General features: G+C 46.5%; 2 protein-coding genes and 1 long non-coding RNA gene across 5 annotated transcripts in view; 2 read left to right on the forward strand and 1 right to left on the reverse strand.

The window, feature by feature from the left end:
- The window catches only part of TTC3 (tetratricopeptide repeat domain 3), a 47020-nt gene extending 46366 nt beyond the window's left edge, over window positions 1–654 (forward strand). The window contains exon 48 of the mRNA XM_058859769.1: window positions 549–654. Within this exon, the coding sequence (XP_058715752.1) occupies window positions 549–564 (16 nt within the window). The 3' untranslated portion in view covers window positions 565–654. The remainder of the gene's footprint in view (window positions 1–548) is intronic.
- Window positions 655–1195: 541 nt separating this feature from the next.
- VPS26C (VPS26 endosomal protein sorting factor C) lies at window positions 1196–15281 on the reverse strand. Of its 3 annotated transcripts, none has more exons than XM_058859893.1 (8): window positions 15130–15281; window positions 10786–10929; window positions 9012–9161; window positions 7330–7410; window positions 5416–5490; window positions 3830–3980; window positions 3314–3466; window positions 1196–2037 (listed from the first exon to the last, which is right to left on the reverse strand). In XM_058859893.1, exons 1-8 carry the CDS (start codon window positions 15184–15186, stop codon window positions 1955–1957), a joined length of 894 nt encoding a protein of 297 aa, XP_058715876.1. In that variant the 5' UTR covers window positions 15187–15281; the 3' UTR covers window positions 1196–1954. The 3 variants fall into 3 exon arrangements, with proteins under 3 accessions (XP_058715876.1, XP_058715885.1, XP_058715894.1); XM_058859902.1 differs by lacking the exon at window positions 15130–15281 and adding an exon at window positions 15055–15077; XM_058859911.1 differs by lacking the exon at window positions 9012–9161.
- Window positions 15282–15437: 156 nt separating this feature from the next.
- Window positions 15438–20206, forward strand: LOC131590111 (uncharacterized). Its single transcript, XR_009279969.1, has 3 exons — window positions 15438–16691; window positions 19107–19271; window positions 20091–20206. It is a non-coding gene; the product is annotated as an uncharacterized LOC131590111 (long non-coding RNA).
- Window positions 20207–22403: the final 2197 nt, after the last annotated feature.

Consider the following 22403-nt stretch of genomic DNA (forward strand, 5'->3'; position numbering starts at 1 on the left):
GTGGACAGGACAGAACCCTGGGTTTATTGGGAAAAGCCTCAGGATTTCCAATATCCTGGATTTCTCCTGGTTCCTGCCTAAAGGTGTGGAGCTCAGGGCTGGCAGCACACAAAACTGGTGGATTTTTGGCTAAGGGACACTGAAAGTATCCAATTATTTCATCTGAAAGGCTGGTGCATAATTCCTGTGAAGAGGGAGCTTTTCCCTCAGATTTATCCCAATATCAAACTGACCCAAAGGATGGACCAAGAGGATTGGAAACCAAGACCTTCCCTTCCTCTGGCATAAACAATTCAGGATTCAAGCCTGTGTGTGTGGTCTTTGCAGCTCCTCTCTTTGTATAAATCCACAGCTGAGAATTCCAGTTGTTTAAATGATGACTTTTAGTCACATTTTGAAGGAAGGAAGAATTTTAAATTATTCATATGGATCTTATTATTCTTTAATCTCAAAGAAGGGTTAAAATTTGAATTTTGCCCCTTGTTGAGGAGCTGGTCTGTTTAAATGGGAAGGATTTTTAAATGACATTTCCTCTGTGTTTTGTGCAGGAATGGTCACCACTAGCAGGAGAGGCAGAATTCCAACAGCTCAGGGAATTGTTCTCCTACTGCTTTCTGAGTCTGAAGTGGCCAGAGCACCTTCAACACTGACAAATTTGTCCCAAAAAGCCAAAAGGTGAGAACCAGAGCCTGGGAACCACGAAGTGTAACTCCATTGTCTGAATCCAGGGAGCACCCCATGGATTAGGAGCTCTTGGCTAATTCCAAGGATCACTTGTTCCCCACACTGCTACATCTCCTCCAGCTCAAGTTTTAAACTCCTCTCTCAATATTCAGTGTTATTAATTACCAGGTGAATAAAAAATAAAATTACTGCTACAGCCAAACATGTTTTTGTGGAGTATTTCTGCTCAGTGTGAGTTAGGGGTGAGTAAATACTACGTGCTGTAGAATTAAGGCCTAAAAATTCCAGCACTGGAATCCTTTTCAGCTTCCAGGATTTTGGGGAGGCTGCAGCTCTTCCCCAAATCCCCCAGTATCAGGAAAAAGTTTTAAGTTTCAGTAAATAGCATTTTCCTCCCCCTTCCCAGACATTGAAATGAAAATTTCAGCTTTTTCTTCCTAAAAGGCCAGGGCCCAAACTGGAATTACATTCTCCTGCTTGGCAGTGCAGCTGGATAAACCAAAGGAAATTCTTTTTCTCAGTTTTCTTAATTCTGCTTTTTTAGGTGCTCATCCTTACACTTCCAATTTCCATAATACAGACTGAGCCTGCCTCTATCCCACATGGAAAATTGATGGAAAATCCACAAGTTGTGGCTGTTCATTAAAACATCAAAATCCACAACTTGTTTGTGTTGGGAAGGTTATTTCTTAGTGAATTATTTTTCATTTAAGTTGTACAAACACATTCATTTATTCCTCCAACACCAACTTCTGTTCTTAGTTTGACCAAAATTCCCTTGGTGTGATTTGAAATCACTCATTTCCCATCCACCTTGGGACTGATCCCACAGCAACACCTTCCAGAGTTGTAGCAGCATTTTTGAGACCTTTAGAACCCTTTTTCTCATTCTGTCACAATTCCCATCCCCTCCCAGTATGGCTCTAATGGGATTTATGAGTTTTCAGGGGTCTTCAAAGGACTTTGGAACAAGTATTACAAAATTACATCAAGAGAGGAACTTGCTACATCCTCCCACGAGCTGTAAGAAAGCTACAGAATGATTCCTTCAGGATTTGCCTGAGAAAAATTGGAGAAAATGTTGAAGGCAGCAGGATTGGGAAATCCAGAGAGGCAAAGTCTTGGCCAGGTTAACAGGAAAGTGAAAGCACAAAAAGTGCCCACAGGGAGAAGGAAGTGAGGTGGCTCCTGCTGAAGTCAGGCATGGATAAAGTTCCACTTCCCCTCAGGAATTCCCAGTTAAATCCTTCCCTGTTCCTCCTGTGGGTGTTCACATCCTGCAGAGCTTCAGGGGAAAGTTCTCAGTGATGAGATGGTCGTCCTGCAGAAGGACCACGATGTTCACTTCAAACTCTGGGAAAAGGGAAAAAAGAGAGACAGAATTCCATGGGAAGCTGAATCCTAGAAGCAATCCTACTTCAGTTCCACAGGAAAGCCAAATCCTGGGAGAAATCCTACTCCAATTCCACAGGAAAGCCAAATCCTGGGAAAAATCCTACTTCAGTTCCACAGGAAAGCTGAATCCTGGCAGCAGGATGAGGTAGGAGCTCCTGAAATATTCCAGGCAGAACCTCACCCAGGCATCCCAACCCTTGGACCATTCCTAGAAAATCCTGTTTTGTTCTAATCTTTGGGATTCCTCTGGATTGTTTTATCACTGATAAATTATGGCAAACAATCCTCTGGAAAAGAGGATTCAGACATCAAAGAACAAAATGTTTTGGGAAAGAGACCGAGATGGTGTTTAAAGCATGGAATGGGAGAATTCCAGGACAGCTCCATTCCCTCTTTCCAGCATGCAAGAGCCTCAGGAAATTAAATACTGGAATATTCACAGGCCTGCAAACTGGAGAACAAAAATTCCAAAGGGAAAATCTACTCTTTGTCCTTCAAAGCCAAGATCAGTATCAGATCAATAATCAATCCTAAACAGAGAGAACAAAAAGCCAGGCAAAGTTAATAAATGAAGGGAAGCAGAAATCAAAATAAATTCAAATTCTCACTGCAAATTGCTAGTGAAGAGCTTAAAATGGCAAAAAAAAAAATAAGGAAAAGAATTATTTTGGGGAAAATCACTGCACAGAGATTCTGTGCCAACAGATTCCAGCAGGATGAAAGGAAGAAATACAAAGCAGCCAAGTGGATTCTTGCAGAACTTATTTGAACAAGTGAGGAAAATCCTGATTTTGTTAATAAAAACACTGGATTTTGACAACAATCACCAGAGAGGAGCACGTGGTGTGGATAAGAGAAGTCAAACCCTGTCCAACCTTGCAGCTTCCAGGGCTTTTGGCAGGAGGGTGGGAAACAAAAAGGAGAAGTGGAAAGAGGGATTCTCACTGGTGAGGAAAAGAAGGAATTTTGTTCTTGGACTATTCCTCAAGTGTTTAACCAGGTGACCACTGCTCCTCCTGTCCCCTCATCATGGAATTTTATTGGGAGTAGCTTAGTGGCTGCACAGCTGTTTGGAAGTGTTGGAGGTGTTTGGGCTGTGTTTTCTCAGGCTGGAATGCAGCAGGATTCAGGCTCAGGGAAGCAGAGCGATGTCCTGGGCTTTTCCTGCAGCACCAGTGGATTTATCCCCTCACATCTAAAGGGAATGACTCCCAGGAAAAGCCTCCCCACTCACCCACTTTGAAGTTGGTTGTTTCCAGGGTGGGGCAGGTGAAGAGCCTGGGGAACACCATGTGGATGGGGATGGGGAGGCCCCTGCAGACGTCGCCGTCGGCGATCTGGATGTTCTGGATCTCCGTGGCGTCCCTGGCGTAGCCCTCAGCGCACCCTGGGCAAGCAGAGAGAGGAGGGAAATGGGGGGGAGATGAGAGAAAGCAGCAGCCAAAATTTCCAACAGAGGCACCCCAGGATCAGGGGGAAAAAAGCCCTGGCAAGTTCTCCCAGAGTAAAGGATGGCAGAGATCATTTAAATTAACATCGGGGCCCTTCCTGCGAAGTGGAAACCCTGCCTCGGTGCTCTGGCCTTTCTTTAACGCTGTTCCTGCTTCCCTGGGAAGGGATGGAGGGAATTCCTGCAGGCTGTTCCCTGCTTCCCTGGGAAGGGATGGAGGGAATTCCTGCAGGCTGTTCCCTGCTTCCCTGGGAAGGGATGGAGGGAATTCCTGCAGGCTGTTCCCTGCCCAGGGCTCACCACAGGTCTCCACACGCACGAGCTGCAGCTCGATGCTCTTGACGGCCGCCTCGGCGCTCTCCACCAGCAGCTCCCCCGTCAGCGGCTGCGTGATCACACAGTTGGTGGAGTTCAGGTGCCCCCTGATCAGGAATTTGGGAAGGGAGGCTCTCTGAAAAAGGTTGGAGGGAGGAGAAAAAGATGCCACTTTACACAATACACTTGATCAAACAAAAGAAAAGGTTAAAAAAATGAAAGAAACCTGTCATTCACTCCTTTTTTCTGTAGGGTTAATCATATGATCTTCCAATTCCATTTTAAAGAAATGCATTTTGCAGAATTGACTGTACCTACAGTAATAATACCTGATGATCACTCCATATCATCCAATGTTACATTATCAGTAGATGTATAGAGAAGATAACATTTTTCAAAACATTCATGTATTGAGAATACTGAAACAAAGCAAAACTCTTAAATTTCTTGGGATGCATGACCATCATAATTTTTCATGTTATTTGTAAAAACAAAACCAGCAGATATCATTAGAAATACAACATCCAAATACATACCACCATACAATATTCATAAACTTTCTGATCTATTTTTGAAGGCACTTCATTCAATAGAGACTTCTTTTTAAAACTTACTCGTGACTACAACAATTTGCAGATTAACCAACAATGCAATTTAAAAAGCTTCTAATTTTTGAATTAAAACTCTCTCTTTTCTCCCCTCTCCAAGATGTCCAGCTTTCTGTTGCCTCTCTTATTTTCCTCTTTTTCTTTTGTTGGTTGTTTCAGTTGTAGTAAAGTGCAGACTAAGAAAAAAAAAACCTTATGGAAGTTATTAAAACAAGAAGGAAATTCCCCAAAAGCTCCTAAGCTGAGAACTCAAGAGTTCAGAAATTCCTCATGTAGCTCAGATTTATTTCTTTCACTCTGTAGCAGGGTTTCTCCTACAATCTCCCTTGACATGAGGCCTTCCTGCTCCCATGGATGGATTTTTCCTGGGAAGAACTGACAGAACTTGGCTGTTAGAATTGATCCAGGAGCTGGAACTGTGTTGGGAAGGAGTGGGGACCCCTTCCACTGCCCCAGGCTGCTCCAAACCCCAGTGCCCAGCCTTGGGCACTTCAGGGATCCAGGGGCAGCCACAGCTGCTCTGGGAATTCCATCCCCTCCCCATCCTCACAAGAACAATTCCTTCCCAATATCCCAATCTAAACTTGCCCTCCTCGAGGCTTCCCAAAGCCACAGGGGGCTGTAAAGACAGACACAACCAAGGCTCAAAATGCACATTTTTAAGGGCTCTTGGCTGTCCATGGTACAGAAAGTTTTCCTCTGCTCCACTCCCATCTTTCACTCAGGAAAGGATAAAAATATTTAACCACTCCTGAGCAGAGTTCCACCTTCAACTTGTCACCACAGTGCAAGAGATGATACAGAGTCACTTGATTGCTTAGAAAAGTGAGAAAGAAAATGAAAAAATAAAATCAAGATAATCTGCCTGATAATCTACAAAGCAGAACTAAATCATTTCTCTGGTCTCACTCAGAAACACACAGACTTTACATTTGAAATAAAACAAGAAGAGAATCCTTTTACCTCTTTAACATTTTGCAGAGTTTCAGGAGTAATGGTGAAGTCCACAGGGCTCGGCAGCAGCTTCCCTTTCTGTGACTGCAGGGAATGGAAGGGTTAAACTGAAATCTGATCCTCAAAACACAGAAAATTAAAAACCACAACAGCTGCCTGGAAGAGCAGGAATACCCTCCCCATCTGAAGCAGAGAGGGAAAAAAGTTCAGTTTCCTATTTCTTTACGTACAAATAAATTCATTTTACATGTCCCTTGCAATGTTTCATTATTAAATTTGAGGAGGGGACATTCTAAATGAACTTGTGTCCACTGCTTCAAATCTGCTTTATAAATTCCTGTTCTGCACCAGCAAGGGGCTGATCTGGAACTCTGAGTGAGGATCTGCCCTCACTGCTCAAGAATTCCAAATAGCTGCTGCTGCCCAGCTGCAAGATGGAAGAGATTAGCAAAAGATTGGCTGCATTTTCCCAAAATGACAAATTCTGGCACAGAATAAAGCTGAAGGGAAATGGTACATTGAGCACTGACAGTGAGAATTATATGTTCAGTAAAACCTCATTAATTCACCCTGACTGAGAGATCCATGATTTACTGACTGGTGAGCTCAGAAGTGCTGTAGTGGGAACAAGAAATAAACTCAGGAAAACTGCAGGAGATGTGATTTGTCACTCCTCTGACAAGTGTGGCTCACTTCTCAGTGTAATAACGGACCAATAAAATGTAGCATCAGATATTGCAGAAAATATTGAAATCTTACCAACAGGAAACTTGTTTGGAACACCAAACTAAATCTTTTAAAGAGGTACTTTAGAACTAAAATAACATTTCCACCACAAGTCCTGAGTGACATAAAGGATTTTGATATTTACTGTCCTGTTAACAGTTCAAAGGAATGATAGAAGCAGAATGTTCCAGCAAGTTTTAGATTAAATAAAGGACATTTCATCAGCTCTGTCCCGTCCTCAGCTGCTCTGGACAGGCAGAGCTCAAGCTCAACCAGCCCCAAATCCCACACAGGAACTTCTGGAACAACCAGCAAAACATTTTCTGGGAGTCCAACCTCCTCCCATAATTATTAGGACTAGAAATAAGAATTAGAAATTCTAGAATTAGAAATTAGAAACAGGATTTCCCTTGTTTCCCTTGCAGGAGTGGCCAGGCACTGGAATGAGCTGCTCAGAGAGGTGGTGGAGTCTCTGGAAGTGTTCAGGAGTCTGGATGTGGGACATGGTTTGGGATGAGGATGGGACTGGATTATCCTGGAGGTCTCTCCCACCCTGGAGATTCCATGATTTCCACTTGCTGCAGACCCAGCTGTGATACTTGTAAGGGCTCTAAATCAGAATTGCTCATCTGAAGAACAGAAATCAGGTATTTCCATCACCCAACTCCCATTTCCAGGACTGTGGGGGCCTGGAAGCTTTGGCTGAGAACTCCTGGGATAATTCAAAACAAAAGTTTGGAAAAATGACATCGCATTTATGTGACCACCCCATTGTCCCAGAACTCAAAGGATGAATAAGAGAATAAACTCAGGGCACTGTAAAAACAGCTGAAAATCCAACTCCTCTTTGTCTTTGAAATTAAGAGAGGGATGGGTTTTTCTAATCAGAAGCAACAGCTCTTTGGGGTGGTTTTGTTTTGGGGCAGATTTCCTTTACTCCTGCATTTTGGATAAAGATCTCAGGCACAGGGTGAGATTTTGGGGTGTCCTGTGCAGGGCCAGGAGTTGAGTTTGATGATTTTTGAGGTCTCTTCCAACTCAGGATATTCTGATTCTACACTTCTGTAATCTCTCATGTCACTACCTCAATTTCCATGGATTTGGGTTTTTGGTTTTTTTCCCTTAAAGTGAAGTGGTGGGGGGGAAATCAATCAAAAAAAATTGATTAATTACAATATGAACAGAAATGACACTCACCAGGGAGTGGACAATGAATTCACAAGTCTTGGTCAGGTCCTTTGCCAGCAGCGAGCGCCTCATGTCACAGCGCAGGGTGTACTGGGGGAATGGGGTGACACAGGGCAAAAACAAGAGCTTTAATTCAGATTTCTTCCCTCTTTCCCAGCTTTTCACCTCCCTTCACCCTGTTTTGGTTAAGGGATTATCAGTGTGATGTATTCAGAGCCCCTCTGATTTTGATTTTCTTGGATTGAATGCACAGTTGTTGGGGTATTTCATGGGGAATTTCAGCCACACAGCTGAGCTCAAAGCAGCACTAAAATCAGCAGTGAGATGAATTTCCTTCCAATCTGCTCCCCCTAAAATGGGAGCCATAAAGCAGTGGATGAAAAATAGTGAGAATTTGGTTATCCCAGAAATTCTACATTTCAGCATCTCCAGCAAAGCCTCTCAGTGTCCTTACAGGACAGGGAATTTGGTGGGATAGGGATTTTTTTGTTTTGTTTGATTTTTAATTCCTCCCTCAGACCAGGGATTTGGGTTCCTCACTTCTGGTTCACAGCCACAACCCCCCAGCAGTGCCTGATTAAAGATTTCTGTATCAGAATAGAGACCTGAACCCACAATTAATCCCTAAATCAAGAAAGAGAGGCTCAATTAAACTGCCCAGAGGTTCAGGAAGAGTCTCTTAACCAGCACCTCAGAGTTACAATTCCCTCTTCAGGAGAGCAGGACTCTCAAAGTTTGGCTGAAATTTAAATTATTAAATCTTAATGGTGTTTTATCCAAGGAAAGCTACACAGATGAGAGAAGGAATGACAAAATAAAACAAATATTCCTCATTAAAGTGCACCTCAAACTGATTGATCACAGCAAGTTATTTGGGGTATGGCAAGCAACTCAACTGGTGCTGCACCATTTCTGACATCCCTACCACAAACAACAGCTGTTACATGAGGGAAGAAGCCAAAACTGAACAAATAAATGGAAAGGTTTTAAAAAACATCCAAACACAGACAAAAAACAAGGGATTTTTTTTTTCTTTTAGTTACTTCTGATAGGCTGCTGGAGGCTGATTTGTTTTTTTAAGTTGTTTTTTTTTTTCATTCCAGTGACATAAACTTTGCCTAACACAGAATTTACCTTCAAGAGATGGCTGAAGAAAGACTTTCCCCCCCCAAAAAAAACCATCAAAAATCACCCAAACAAACCAACCCACCTATGATAAGGCAATTTTTAACCAAAAAAGATCAAATTTCCAAACTGTATTTCCACAGACTGTGTCCAAGCAGGTATTCCATACAGATCTGGGCAGGGAATGTTACTCCTCCTCACCCCAGCAAAGCAAACAATTCCTGATTTGTGTTGCTCTCAACACTTGGAGTTTTCCTTACACATTTATTTGGAATACAGCCACACTGTGGTGCTGTTTTTTTCAGGAAGGGAATGGAAACAGTCACCTACAACATCAGGGTGGATCAAATTCAGGTTACAGTCGTTCTGCTGAGGTATTTCAGGTAAAACATCTTGTTTGTGCAATCATCCCTTAAAGATTTACTGGATAAAAGGTGGAAGGCTCAGTCAGTGTGAAAAGAAAACACCACCAAACTTCATCCTCAATTTCCACGGATTAAGAGCTGCTTTAGAAGACAATGTGCAGCTGAAACTTCTGATTTTCTCTCCAGACAGGACCTCCTCACCTGGATATTGACGAAGACCCCGTGATATGTCTCGTACAGAACTTTGTTGCCCTTCATTTGCAGCGGGAATTCGAAGGGAATTTCTGTCTTTCCACTGGGGAGCTTCCCTGGTTTCACCATTTCAATGGTGCTGTTGATAATCTGAATAGGCTGCAAGGATCAATATTAAACAGGTTTAGGTTGAGACAAAGAACCAACAACATCTAAACTCTACCAGAATTCCTGGATTTCCAGAATCCCAGGGACCTCTTCAGGACACAGAGTGCTGGGATATTTTTTTACAATGAAAAGAAACGTTAACATTTCGCTCAAGGAAACAATTTATATTTTATGGTTTCTATTAATGACCAAAGATATTCAGGGAGCTCACCAGGAACAGCTCCAGCTTTGGGAAGTGGAGCTTCATTTCCTAAACTGTGACCCTTAAGAGCAGCAGGAAGGACCAAGGCTGTGCAGCTGAGCACTCAGCCATCCCCTCTGGCCTCTGCAGTTTATTATTATTTCGGGGAGGTCTCTCACTGCAATGAGGGTTAACTGTGCTTTCACTGAGGGGGTGGCTTGGAGATGACATTTCTTTTCTCTCTGCAGTTTTACCATTATTGCCCCCAACTCCTGGGCTCCCAATACAAGAAAGAAGTGGAGCTGTTGGGTGAGTCCAGAGGAGGCCATTGATGCCAGCCTGGGAGAGCTGGAGCTGTCTAACCTGGAGAGGAGAAGCTCCAGGGAGAGCTCAGAGCCCCTTGCAGGGCCTGAAGGGGCTCCAGGAGAGCTGGAGAGGGACTGGGGCCAAGGGCTGCAGGGCCAGGAGCCAGGGAATGGCTTCAGAGTAGGATTTGATGGGATCTTGGGCAGGAATTGTTCCCTGGCAGGGTGGGCAGGGGCTGGGATGGAATTGCCAGAGCAGCTGGGGCTGCCCCTGGATCCCTGGCAGTGCCCAAGGCCAGGCTGGACATTGGGAGCAGCTGGGACAGTGGGAGGTGTCCCTGCCATGGCTGGGGTGGGAATGGATGAGCTCTGAGGTCCCTTCCAACCCCAAAATTTCCATGATCCCCTGATTCAAGGCCATCCTAACTTAACCAAACCATTTTCCAAACAGAGCTGCCTCCAGCCCTGCTCCCACCAGCACAGCCCTGTCCCTGGGGAGCCTGGGAGAAGTTGCTCTGCTGGGATCCAAACCTGGGGAGCAGCACAGAGCCCTTCCAGGAGCTCCACAGGTCCCAGTCTCTCCAGAGGAATCTGGCAAGTCTTGTCTCATGCCCAGGAACCTCCATGGCCTCCACAGGCAGTGACTGATCTGGCACAAAAGCCCAGTTGAACCCAGTCACTCCAACAAAAATAAAAGAACATCACACAATTAATTATTTTTCTTTAAATCACAGCCCTTCAATGCATCATCCAGTAACCTTTTAAACTATTTATGGTAGTGCATTTCAGCCTGAAAGAAAATCCTCCCATCAGTGTGAGTTACTTCCCCAGAATGTCCTCATACATCCCTCCCTGGGGATATTCCAGAGTCCTCTGGACACAATCCTGTGTCCTGTGCTCTGGGATGGCCCTGCTGGAGCAGGGAGGTGGCACCAGTGACCCACTGTGGTCCCTTCCACCTTGACCCATCCTGGGATTCTGTGATCTCCAGATAAAGCTGAGCCTTTCCCTGCTTTCCATCATTTCCTCACCATGAACAGCTCTGACCACTTGAGAGCCTTTAAGGAAAGCTTTCATTTGAGAAAAGAGAGGTTTTTGTGCTAAAAATGTTCACCTGTGCAGGTCTTACCTTGGCAGTGTTGCAGAAGGCCTCAAACACACCCACGTTTTTGGCACTGAGCTGCAGATTTACTGAGCCCTCCATGGTTAAGGAGATCCCCTGGTGCTGCACCGTGTCCTTACTGGTTATGACCACCACTCCAGAAAGAACTTCCTAATAGGAAAGAGGAAAACATTTGTTTAAATCCATTTTTTCATAGCTGTTATCTAAACAGTGTGGAAAAAAAATCCTGTTCCCAAAGAATGGTGTAACCTTGTCAGGACAGACAAACACTGATGAAGGAATTTAGGATGAGAGCTTTGCACTTCTGGATTTCCTTAAAAATATCATCCTGCTCTTGGATGAAGTATTAACCTGAGCTTCAAATTCTTCCCAAAGTTTCAAGATTTTCCTGCCCAGGAAGATGAAGAACCCTCTCACTGGGTCAGCTGGTAACAGCCAAGTTCTGTTTGATGTGCTGGAATTAACTGCCAGGAGGAATTGCTGCATGAAAATTGGGATGGGCAGCCACGGGAGAGGGAAGAGAAGGAAAAGGGATGGCCAAGTTGAAGCTGAGATTCACCTGGGGAGTGGAGCAGAGAATTGAAAAATGAACAGAAAGAAACAGTTTCAAAGCCAATCTGAATGAAAGGCAGGAGCTGTGTGACGCCAGGGATGTTGTCACTCGTCCCATGAAGGATGTGCTGTCCACAAAATATCCTTTGCACAGAAATGCTCCATCCCCAAAGTGTTAACTCAGATTTTTTAACACAGAAAAACGGATGAACCGCAGGACAGCGACACACAACTCCCTTCACACACCCCATGGTTTATCCTTCCCTTCTCCCACACTGCACAATCTGCTTCAACCCTGAAATATTCCCAGCTGGAAAGGGCAGCAGGTGCCTGAGAACTGGAGAGTTCCCAGGGGATAAACCTCCTGTCCTGCTCCTTTCCCAGGCTCACAGGCCCCAAGGTTCAGCTGCCTCCAAGCACGGGACAACCGCGACCGCTCCCTCTGCGCTCCACCACTTCACACCGGGATCTAGACCGGGAATTTTGGCAGATTTTTGTCTTTCCTGGTGGTACAGGATGGCAAAAATGGGTCAGGGGGGTTGAGGTAGCAGGAAAACATCCCCATCCAAGCGAGGCTGACATCCTGAGAGCCTGGGAAGAGGATGTGCAGCAAGTGGGAAATGCCGGAACAGGAGCACAAAGGGACAGCAAAGAAAAGCTGACCTAAATTCTGCTCTGCTCTGCTGAAACGCCTTAATTAGCACGAGCAATTAGGTTATTGCTTTAAAAAATGAGTCCAGCTCAACTCTGAGAAGCAAGGACAATCCTGAACATGTGAACTGCTTTAACAAAGGAGAAGTTTCCTCTCACACAGCAACAACCCATTCCAGAGGCGCTGCCTACACGTGGGAAGGGTGCACGGCCTGGGAGCAGGAAAAGGAAGTTAAATATCAATTTATCTTCCCATTTTTCTGCAGAAATGAAAAAGAAACACCTCAAAATCCTGCCCCTCGGCTCAGGTGAGACCCCACCTGCAGAGTTGGGTCCAGCTCTGGAATTCCCAGCCCAGGGAGCAGCTGGAGCTGCTGGAGAGAGCCCAGAGGAGGCTCCAGGATGAGCAGAGGGATGGAGCAGCTCTGCTGGCAGGAAAGGCTGGCACAGCTGCCATTGTTCAGCCTGGCCAGGAGAAGCTTTGGGCTGAGCTCAGGGTGGCCTTGCAGGGCCTGAAGGAGCCCCAGGAAAGCTGGAGAGAGACAATTGCCAAGGGCTGCAGGAATTGCCAGGAGCCAGGGAATGGCTGCCAGTGGCAGAGGGCAGGGCTGGATCTTGGGATCTTGGGCAGGAATTGTTCCCTGGCAGGGTGGGCAGGGGCTGGGATGGAATTGCCAGAGCAGCTGGGGCTGCCCCTGGATCCCTGGCAGTGCCCAAGGCCAGGCTGGACATTGGGAGCTCCTGGGACACTGGGAGGTGGCCCTGCCATGGCACGGGTGGCACTGGATGGGATTTAAGGTCCCTTCAAGATTCCTATTAAAATTTGTCTTGTACCCCTGGTGTACAGCTCTTCCATCATTGTGCTTTCATCCCAGACTTCCAGATTCCACGCCTAGTTAATGAACTAAAATTACTAACCTTTCCACCTAGAGTTAAAGTGGAAGGTAAAAACAAAACTGACCAGAAATATCCTAATTTCAGCTTAAAAGAGAGGGAATATTCCTTTCCATAAAAAAAAAAAAAAAAAAATCAATCTATTTAAAAGTGATATAAGGCAAATCAAGTTCAGTCAAATTGAAAATTGACACAGCACTGAGAAACTGAAATAGATAAACAAAATCCTAATATTCTATAGTTTTATAATGCACAAAATGATGTGAACGTGAGACCCAGAGTATTTACCACCTTGGAGCTATTCCTAAAGGGAATAATTCAGCTTTGTCAAAGCCATTCTCTAGATAATCTGACAATTGTAGGACAGATGCTACACGCCTTGCCTTTCAAATCCATTTTTCCAGGATTAAAATCATTCAATAAATGAAATTTCGGTGGATGGAAATGATTTTTATGATAGAAGTGCAAGAAAAACGAGAGACCTGCACATTGCTGCTGAGTAACTCAGGATTTCTGGGTAAACAGTGATAAAAATTAAAAATATTCCTTCCCTTCTAAGCTTCTGCAGAGCTGGGTCAGGATCTTCCCGCGGTACCCAGGAAAAGGGGAAGGACAAAAAGCACCACTTCATCCCAAAGGAAATGCCCAAAATCCCGGAGCTGAGCAACCCTCGGCTACGGGAGGACACCGGGAAGCCGTGCCGGGATCGGGAAAGCTCCGGGAAAGGGACACACACGCAGGGACACAGGGAAAGCTCGGGGACACCGCCACAGCACCGACAGGAGAGGGCGAACGACTGCCGAGGAATCCCCGCTCCAAGGCCATTCCCAGAGGGAAGGCCGGGCCAGGACACGGCCCCGGAGCCCACAGAGGAACCGCGGCCGGGCCGGGTCGCGACAGACCCCGAGTGATCCCGAGAGACTCCGAGTGTCCCCGAGAGACCCCGAGTGGTCCCGAGAGACCCCGAGTGTGCCCGAGAGACCCCGAGTGTGCCCGGCAGATCCCGAGTGTGCCCGAGAGACCCCGAGTGTGCCCGAGAGACCCCGAGTGTGCCCGGCAGACCCCGAGCGTGCCCGGCAGATCCCGAGTGTCCCCGACAGACCCCGAGTGTCCCCGACAGACCCCGAGTGTCCCCGACAGACCCCGAGTGTCCCCGACAGACCCCGAGTGTGCCCGACAGACCCCGAGCGTGCCCGGCAGATCCCGAGTGTGCCCGGCAATCTCGGGGATCCCAAAATATCTGGGCTCCGAAGGGACCCCTGGAGATGATCCAGTGGAACCCTCTGCCAAGGTAGGGTCACCTGCAGCAGGTGACACAGGTGGGTTTGGAATAGCTCCAGAGCAGGAGACGCCACTCCCTCCCGGAGCAGCTGCGCCGGGGCTCTGCCTCCTTTTCTCCATGGGCAGCTCTGCTCTGTGCAGGGGGAATTGCTGGGCTCAGCCCCTGCCCGTGGCTCTGGTGCCATTGCTGGGCCTGGAGCAGAACCTGGGCCTGCTCTGCCCCTCTTGCACCCAGGGACAGCCAGGGACAGCCAGGGATGGACAGGGATGGAAAGGGACGGACAGGGACGGACAGGGATGGACAGGGATGGACAGGGACGGACAGGGACGGACAGGGATGGACAGGGATGGACAGGGACAGCCAGGGATGGACAGGGACGGACAGGGATGGACAGGGATGGACAGGGACAGCCAGGGATGGACAGGGACGGACAGGGATGGACAGGGACAGCCAGGGATGGACAGGGACAGCCAGGGATGGACGGGGACAGCCAGGGATGGACGGGGACAGGCAGGAACAGCCAGGGATGGACGGGGACAGGCAGGAACAGCCAGGGATGGACGGGGACAGGCAGGAACAGCCAGGGATGGACAGGGACAGCCTGGGACAGCCAGGGACAGCCAGGGACACCCAGGGACACCCAGGGGCACCCAGGTCTGAGGCCCCTCTCAGCTGGGGCTCCTCTCCAGGCTGAGCAGCCCCAGCTCCCTCAGCCTTTCCTGGGCACGAGATGCTCCAGGCCCTTCCTCAGCTCCAGGAGCTCCTGTCCCTGCTGTGCTGAGGAGCCAGGGCTGGACACAGCAGCCCAGAGGTGCCTCCAGGGCTGGGCACAGGGGCAGCATCAGCCCTGAGCTGCTGGGAATGCTCATCCCGATGCACCCCAGGACAGCACTGGCCTCCCCGACCGCTCGCCCCGCGCGGTACCCCGCTGTTCCCCGCGATCCCGGCAGGCGCTATCGCGACATACGCACCCCATCGCGATAGACCTTCCCGGCGCGCTTCACCCTCACGTCCAGCGTAGTCCCCATTGCTCCGTCACGTGACAGTCGCGTCACGTGACCTCAGGGTGGGGCGCGCGGGAACCCCGCCCCCTCCACATCCGGGTCCTCGCCGCCGTCACTTCCCAGCCGCTGACTCCGCTTCCCGCGCGGCCCCGCCCACTGCCCCGGTTGCCACAGCAACGCGCGGGCGGGGTGAGTGACGCAACGCCGTCACCCGCGGGTAACTACAGTGCCCGGCATGCTTTGCGCGCCGGCAGCGCCCGCTGCGGGTTGGGGCGCCGCGTGGGCTGATGGGAGTTGTAGGCGGGGCCGCAGCCGCCTTACGCGACCCGCGAATGCCGCTTGTTGTGGCTGTGGGGCCGCGCACGGAGCAGGGCGCTGACAATGGGAGCCCAGGAAAGGCCTCGCAGTGCTGAAATTTATCCCTCTGACTACATTGTACAGCCTCAAGCACCGATGTAAAGGCGGAGCGAACTTGTCCCTGTTCTAATTCCAGGCGGGACTCAGCGCTCTAAATTTCCAAACAGGGCCGGGGCTCGGCCCCCAGAGTTTCCCGCAACAAATAAAACAATTTATTGTCCGATAAATTCAGGAAGGCAATGCCTTGCTAAGTACGCAGTGAGGAATTTCGCCTTTATGGAGCACGGAAACGCTCGCTGTGGAAATGTGCGAGTGCTGAGGGAAATGTTTCGAAGGAAATGTTTCGATCTCTTCCAGGTGTGGCCTCCGACGGAATTCCCGAGATTCCAGCGGAAACAGGAGTTGTCCATCGGGGGAACTGCAAGTCCTGAAGGGGAAATCTCTAAAACAGGAGTCGAGTTATGAATTTTATCGCTTTCCTAAGCTATTATTTTCACCTCGTTTTTCACATATTATTGAGTGAAAGTAGATTTTCCTCAGATTTACGTCATTAAAATAAACACAGCCCTGTCAGTGATGGCAGTATCTGGGAGATGGTTCTGTCCTCTTCCTCTTCACCCCTTCAGTTCTGGAACCCATCCATGTCCCTTCCTCCTGCAGTGTTTATGGAAAACTTGGAAAATCCCCCCCTTATGCTCCTGTTCTGGAGAAAAAAACTGAGATATCAAAGTTGTCCCATGTTTCAGGGAAGAGAGGGAACGTGGTGATTATAAAAAGAAAGGAGCATTTAACTGGGATCACTGGATTATTACTGGCAGGACTCAGGTAGCTAATTACTGCCATTAATTAGTGTGGAGCAGATAAAGAGGGATTTTTTTGTTTTACTTTTTAGCCCACCCAAGGAGAACTCAAAAGAGAATAATAAAAGCTTGGACAGCACAGCTGCTCCTGAGCATGGAGGGCTTTTTTGCCATCACTTTCACAATCAGCTGTTTTTCTTGGGAAGCTTTTTCACAGGTACTTCAGTTACTCATTTCTAGGAACTGGAGCCTCATGTCCAGAAAAAGCTCCAGAGGAGCTGCTGCCCCTCTGCCTGGCAACACAGATCCCACAAACAAACCCAGGGAGCACCCGGCTTCCCGAGGAATCCGTGTCCAAATCCGGTCTGCACGGTGAGAGCTCAGCACCCTCAGTGTGGTTCTCCTGAAATAATGCCAGGATGGTTTGGGTTGGGAGGGACCTTAAATCCCATCCAGTGCCACCCCCTGCCATGGCAGGGACCCCTCCCACTGTCCCAGGAGCTCCCAATGTCCAGCCTGGCCTTGGGCACTGCCAGGGATCCAGGGGCAGCCCCAGCTGCTCTGGCAATTCCATCCCAGCCCCTGCCCACCCTGCCAGGGAACAATTCCTGCCCAAGATCCCAAGATCCAGCCCTGCCCTCTGCCACTGGCAGCCATTCCCTGGCTCCTGGCAATTCCTGCAGCCCTTGGCAATTGTCTCTCTCCAGCTTTCCTGGGGCTCCTTCAGGCCCTGCAAGGCCACCCTGAGCTCAGCCCAAAGCTTCTCCTGGCCAGGCTGAACAATGGCAGCTGTGCCAGCCTTTCCTGCCAGCAGAGCTGCTCCATCCCTCTGCTCATCCTGGAGCCTCCTCTGGGCTCTCTCCAGCAGCTCCAGCTGCTCCCTGGGCTGGGATCCAGGGCTGGGGCAACTCTGCAGGTGGAGTAAATAAAATTATTAAAAAAAGTCCAAAAAAAACCCCACCCTAAAATTCAAAAACTACAAGATCAAGGAACCAAAAAAATAACACACCAAAGAAACCCCGCAAAAAAAGAAACAAACCAACCAACCAAAAAAACCCCAAAACCCAAAAAAGCAAAACAAAAATCCCCAAACAAAACAGAGGAAAAAACCTCTCAACTCAGAAAGCAGGAGGAATAAAAAAACTTCTTCAAGGAGAGAAATATCCCCGCGTGGGACAGGCGATCACTGTCAGCCCGGATATAGTGACAGGTGAATTCCCTTCCCACCTCCAGGCTGTGGGCACCAATATTCCACTGAAAAGCCCCTTTCCCCTTTAATTTTGATTTTCTGAAGGAATTCCCATTCCTAAACGAAGCCTAAAATTGTCAGTCTCACCATTTGCCCAAATTTGGGGAGGATTTTCCAAGTGGATGAAAGCAGCAGGCTCATGACAATGAGAGGGCTCAGTGCCAAAAATTCTGGTCTTTGCTCTGATGTTTCAACTGCTTCACTGATTTTGCTGAAATCTTCCATAATAATTCAGTGGGAGGTGGATACCCTGTAAATTTATCATTTGGATCAACCAAAAGAAATCCTGTTACTGGAATGGGAATTTTAATAAGGACAAGGGGAATGGTTTTAAATTGACAGAGGGCAGGGCTGGATTTTGGGATCTTGGGCAGGAATTGTTCCCTGGCAGGATGGGCAGGGGCTGGGATGGAATTGCCAGAGCAGCTGGGGCTGCCCCTGGATCCCTGGCAGTGCCCAAGGCCAGGCTGGACATTGGGAGCACCTGGGACAGTGGGAGGTGGCCCCGCCATGGCAGGGGGTGGCACTGGGTGGGCTTTGAGGTCTGTCCCAACCCAAACTATTCCAGGATTCTGGGATTGAGGAGCTCTGAATTCATGTAGAAATGTCATAGCTACTGCAGTTGGACAACTCTTAAGCACTCCATTTCTATAATTGTTACTGCTGTTGGTTCATGCATTGCTGTGTTCAGCTGCAAGAAAAGGATTAAATAAATATATTCTGATTATTCCTGAGTTTATCATTAATGAACTGTGTAGGAGGGTACAGATTTTGCTCAAATCCATTTTGGATGTAGCTCCACTTGTGGAGTCAACCAGATCCAAACTTGACCTGGTTTTTCATTTGTTGTTTTCAAGTTTTGCTGAGCCAGAACTGAATAGAAGAACTCAAATAACAAATTAACCTAACCTGAAAGTAAGGGGAAAAACTGTATGAATTTAGAATGATCCATACATTTGTTTATGTTCTTCATTATCACAGAATCCTCGTGGAATGGTTTGGTTGGAAGGGACTTTAAAGATCATCCAGTTCCAAACCCCTTCCATTTTTCTACCTGATTATTTCTGGCACATCATTTAACAAATAGATTTAAATTGTTTAGAATAATCCCATTTCTGTCTTTGCCTCAATCCAGAGCTGAAATGTAGGGATTACTTAGTTTAGAATGACAGCATTCCTCATTTGGAATAACCATAGGGAACCTGGGGTTACCCAAACTTATATTTTTTTTTTTTTTTGGCTACCCAGAACCTGTTTTTCTGGTTTTGGGATTTTTTTTTATTAGGTTTGAAATCTTTGCTCTGAGGCCAGTCATGTAAAATCACAGAATGGTTTGGATTGGAAGGGATTTGACTTAAGGAATTCAATGGGAGAAGTTTTACTGTTTGTACAAAGTCAATGACAAAAACTACACTTGTAAGGAGCTCAGAGATGATTAAGTCTAATAAAAAAGTAATTTCAAATCTGGTTCATGTGTTGGACAATTTTGAGATGATTCCTATGGTTTCTATAAGCACATTTGACAAATTGTTTTTCAGAGCACCTGTGTGGAAAGGCTGTTCTTTAACACCAAGGAGGGAGGAGAAGAATGCAGTGATGCCCTGAACAACAGGAAGTAAATTGAAATCCATTATTTTTGGTGAAGAAATCAGCAAATCCCAGCACTGTATCACACAAGTGGTGGTGTTCCTGAAAGGAGGAAGGTAATAAAAAAGAAATTAAAATCTCTGTACCACATAGAGGGACTGTACACACATTAAATCTCACCAATATTTTCTAAAATGTTTCCCCACTGCACAGAAATTTCCTTTTCATTAAAAATTATGCTTTAAAGTATATAAGACTTCAAAGAACTAATGAGAAAATACTACAGAAGGCAGCAAAATAAACTTATTTATTCACACAGCAAGGTGAGAAAAGCTGATTGAGATGAAACAAAACTGGGGGAACATCCAGAAAAAAGTCTAAAGTGTTTTAATTGACAGAGGTACAGTAAAAGTAAATAACCCCATAAAATATAATATTGGTCAAGGATTTTTAAAGATATTTAAGAATGAACTGATTTTCCAGCCAAAATACACAGTTTTGAAGGGAATTCTCTCAGAGGAACTGTCATTAGATACTTTTAAAAAGGCTTGAACTGACTGGAAATTGCACTGAGCTTCACTTGCCACTCAGGAGAATTAGCAAATAAGGAAAATAATGTTATGAAATGTGTAGAGATGACAAAAACAGTGGATAAAACAAAACAAGTGGTTTAGATACAATATATATATATATATATATATATATATATATAAAGAATTTGGCAGGGAAAGAAAATAATGACTGAATATCCTGAATAAAAAGTACTTAGGAATCAGAAAAGAAATTAAAGAAATAATTAGGTATTAATTAGGTAATTTTTCCTAGTAAAAGGTTGTTACTGAATGTTGTGAGATTCTGAATGATGATGGGCAAGTTGATATCTTTAAAAATGTTGTGAAAAAAAAACCCTTTTTACAAAATAGTGAATTTTGCAGGCATGTGTGTGAGAACTGATGGATATGGAGGAATTGTTTGGGAATTTGGAAGATAACCTATGACAGGATACAGGTATGGAGAATAAAACCCCAAATAAATACAAAATAAATGCACATTCCAACTAAAACTTGTAAATTCTGCCAGCAGCAATGAATTGTAGTAGACAGTGTGAAAAAAGAAAAAAGTGTTTTGTTAAAAGGATTTTCAAATAATATTAAAATAATCATGCAAAGTTAATGTGTAAAATTGACTGACTCTTAGAGTGCTGAGAGCCCTTGAAAAACCATTTGGGATTTATCCAGATATTGAAAACATTGAGAGTTGTATTAAACAAAAATTGCAGTGCCCAACATTTATGTGGAAGCAAAGTTTTGTAGTGACCTCAAAGGGGACTGAAAAATGGAACAGATTTTTTTTAATTTCATTTTTTTAAATATTGATTTGGGACCAAAGGAAAAAAACTGTACCAGTGAGTGATCTCCACACCCTCAGCTGTTTACATTTTTCCTGTGACATAAATAGCTGTTGAAACTCCAAGTGTAAGATTACAATTCATGGCTCAGCTTCTTTCTCCTGGTTGTAAGGAGTGTGTAAGCAGGGGTGCTGTGTGAGGTCTGTTAATGGCAGGAGATTTCCACCCTGACTGCTCAGGTGCTTGCAGCTTCCTAAGGCAGTGAACACAGATTTTTTAGGATTTTTTTATTTGTCAAATAGGAAGAAAACTCAGTAACTCAGTGCCTTAAATAGATTTTTCCATTGGTACATTATAGATAGGGGACACCAACCAAAAAAATTTAGTGATACAATGTTTTTAATGATATATTTTCAGTATTTTGGATTGGAGTAAGGGACAGTATGAAATTAATTTTCATAGAAGGCTGGGCAGAGCTTGGAGCAGCCTGGGACGGTGGGAGGTGTCCCTGCCCATGGCAGGGGTGGCACTGGATGGGCTTAAAGGTCATTTCCAACCCAAACAATTCCATGGTTCTGTGATTTCTGAGCTGAGCTTGAGGAATGTCTTAAAAAACCAAATCCTTTCTGTCAGGGTAAGGAGCAGAGTGAGCAGGGCCTGAAGATCATCAAGATGTTAAAGGAACACACAGGGAAAGCAAAATCACAGAGAATGGAATTAAGGAATTAAAATTTCTGTTCTTGCCTCCGAGTTTACAGTGCAACAGTTCCACAGAATCCCAGGATCCCTGGTGCTGGAAAAGCCCTCCCAGCCCATGGAGTCCAATCTGTAACCTGTCCCCACCTTGTCCCCAGCCCAGAGCCCTGAGTGCCACCTCCAGCCCTTCCTTGGGCATCTCCAGGGATGGGCACTGCAAAGCTCCCTGGGCAGCCCCTGCCAAGGCCTGAGCTCCCTTTCCATGGGCAAATTCCTGCTGCTGTCCACCCTGAGCCTCCCCTGGCCCAGCCTGAGGCCTGAGCTCTCCTCCTGTCCCTGTTCCCTGGCAGCAGAGCCCGACCCCCCCGGCTGTCCCCTCCTGCCAGGGACTTGTGCAGAGCCACAAGGGCCCCCTGAGCCTCCTTTGCTCCAGGCTGAGCCCCTTTCCCAGCTCCCTCAGCCCCTCCTGGGGCTCCAGACCCTTCCCAGCTCCGTTCCCTGCTCTGGACACGCTCCAGCCCCTCCAGGGCTCTCCTGCACCAGCCACAACTGGACACAGACTCGAGTTGAAATCCATGTTGTCCCAAATCCATGTTGTCCAAGAACTGACTGCAGTGTGTTCCACACTAACCAGGTGTGGAAGGCAAACATGAAGATCCATGTTTAAGTGCTCCCAGGATTTCCTGGGACAATGATCTTACCAGACAAAGCATCATGTGGAAAACAATTTTTTTTAAAAAAAGCCTTTATGCAAAAGAAGCAAGAGAAGAATGGATCAAAAACTGTCAGGATGAAAGAGAAATGAAACAGAACAAAAAGGTCAGTTTTCAGAGAAGGGGAGATCACAGGAGGAGTCTGCAGGGAGCTGTGCTGGGACTGGTGCTGCTTTATGTATTCCTCAATGATCTGGAGAGAGGGGCTGAGCAGGGAGACACCACAGACTGCTGAAGGTATTGAGGTATTCAGGTAAAGGAAAGGTAGAGGACAAACTGAGGTGCAGTTAAAGGGCTGGCTGGAGAACTGGATAAAGACCTGGCAAGAGCGAGTGACTGGATACTAAAATGGCAGATAAAATCTGATGTAGTAAAGCAGTTGACACAGGGGGAAATTCTCTGTCCATAAGGATAGGCTCTTAGTTGTTTTTCCACTCACAACTGAGATCTTTGGGTTCTGATTAATATTTCCATGAAAATATTGGCACAAT

This window comes from Poecile atricapillus, chromosome 1 (assembly GCF_030490865.1).
Source record: "Poecile atricapillus isolate bPoeAtr1 chromosome 1, bPoeAtr1.hap1, whole genome shotgun sequence".
NCBI classification, from domain to species: domain Eukaryota; kingdom Metazoa; phylum Chordata; class Aves; order Passeriformes; family Paridae; genus Poecile; species Poecile atricapillus.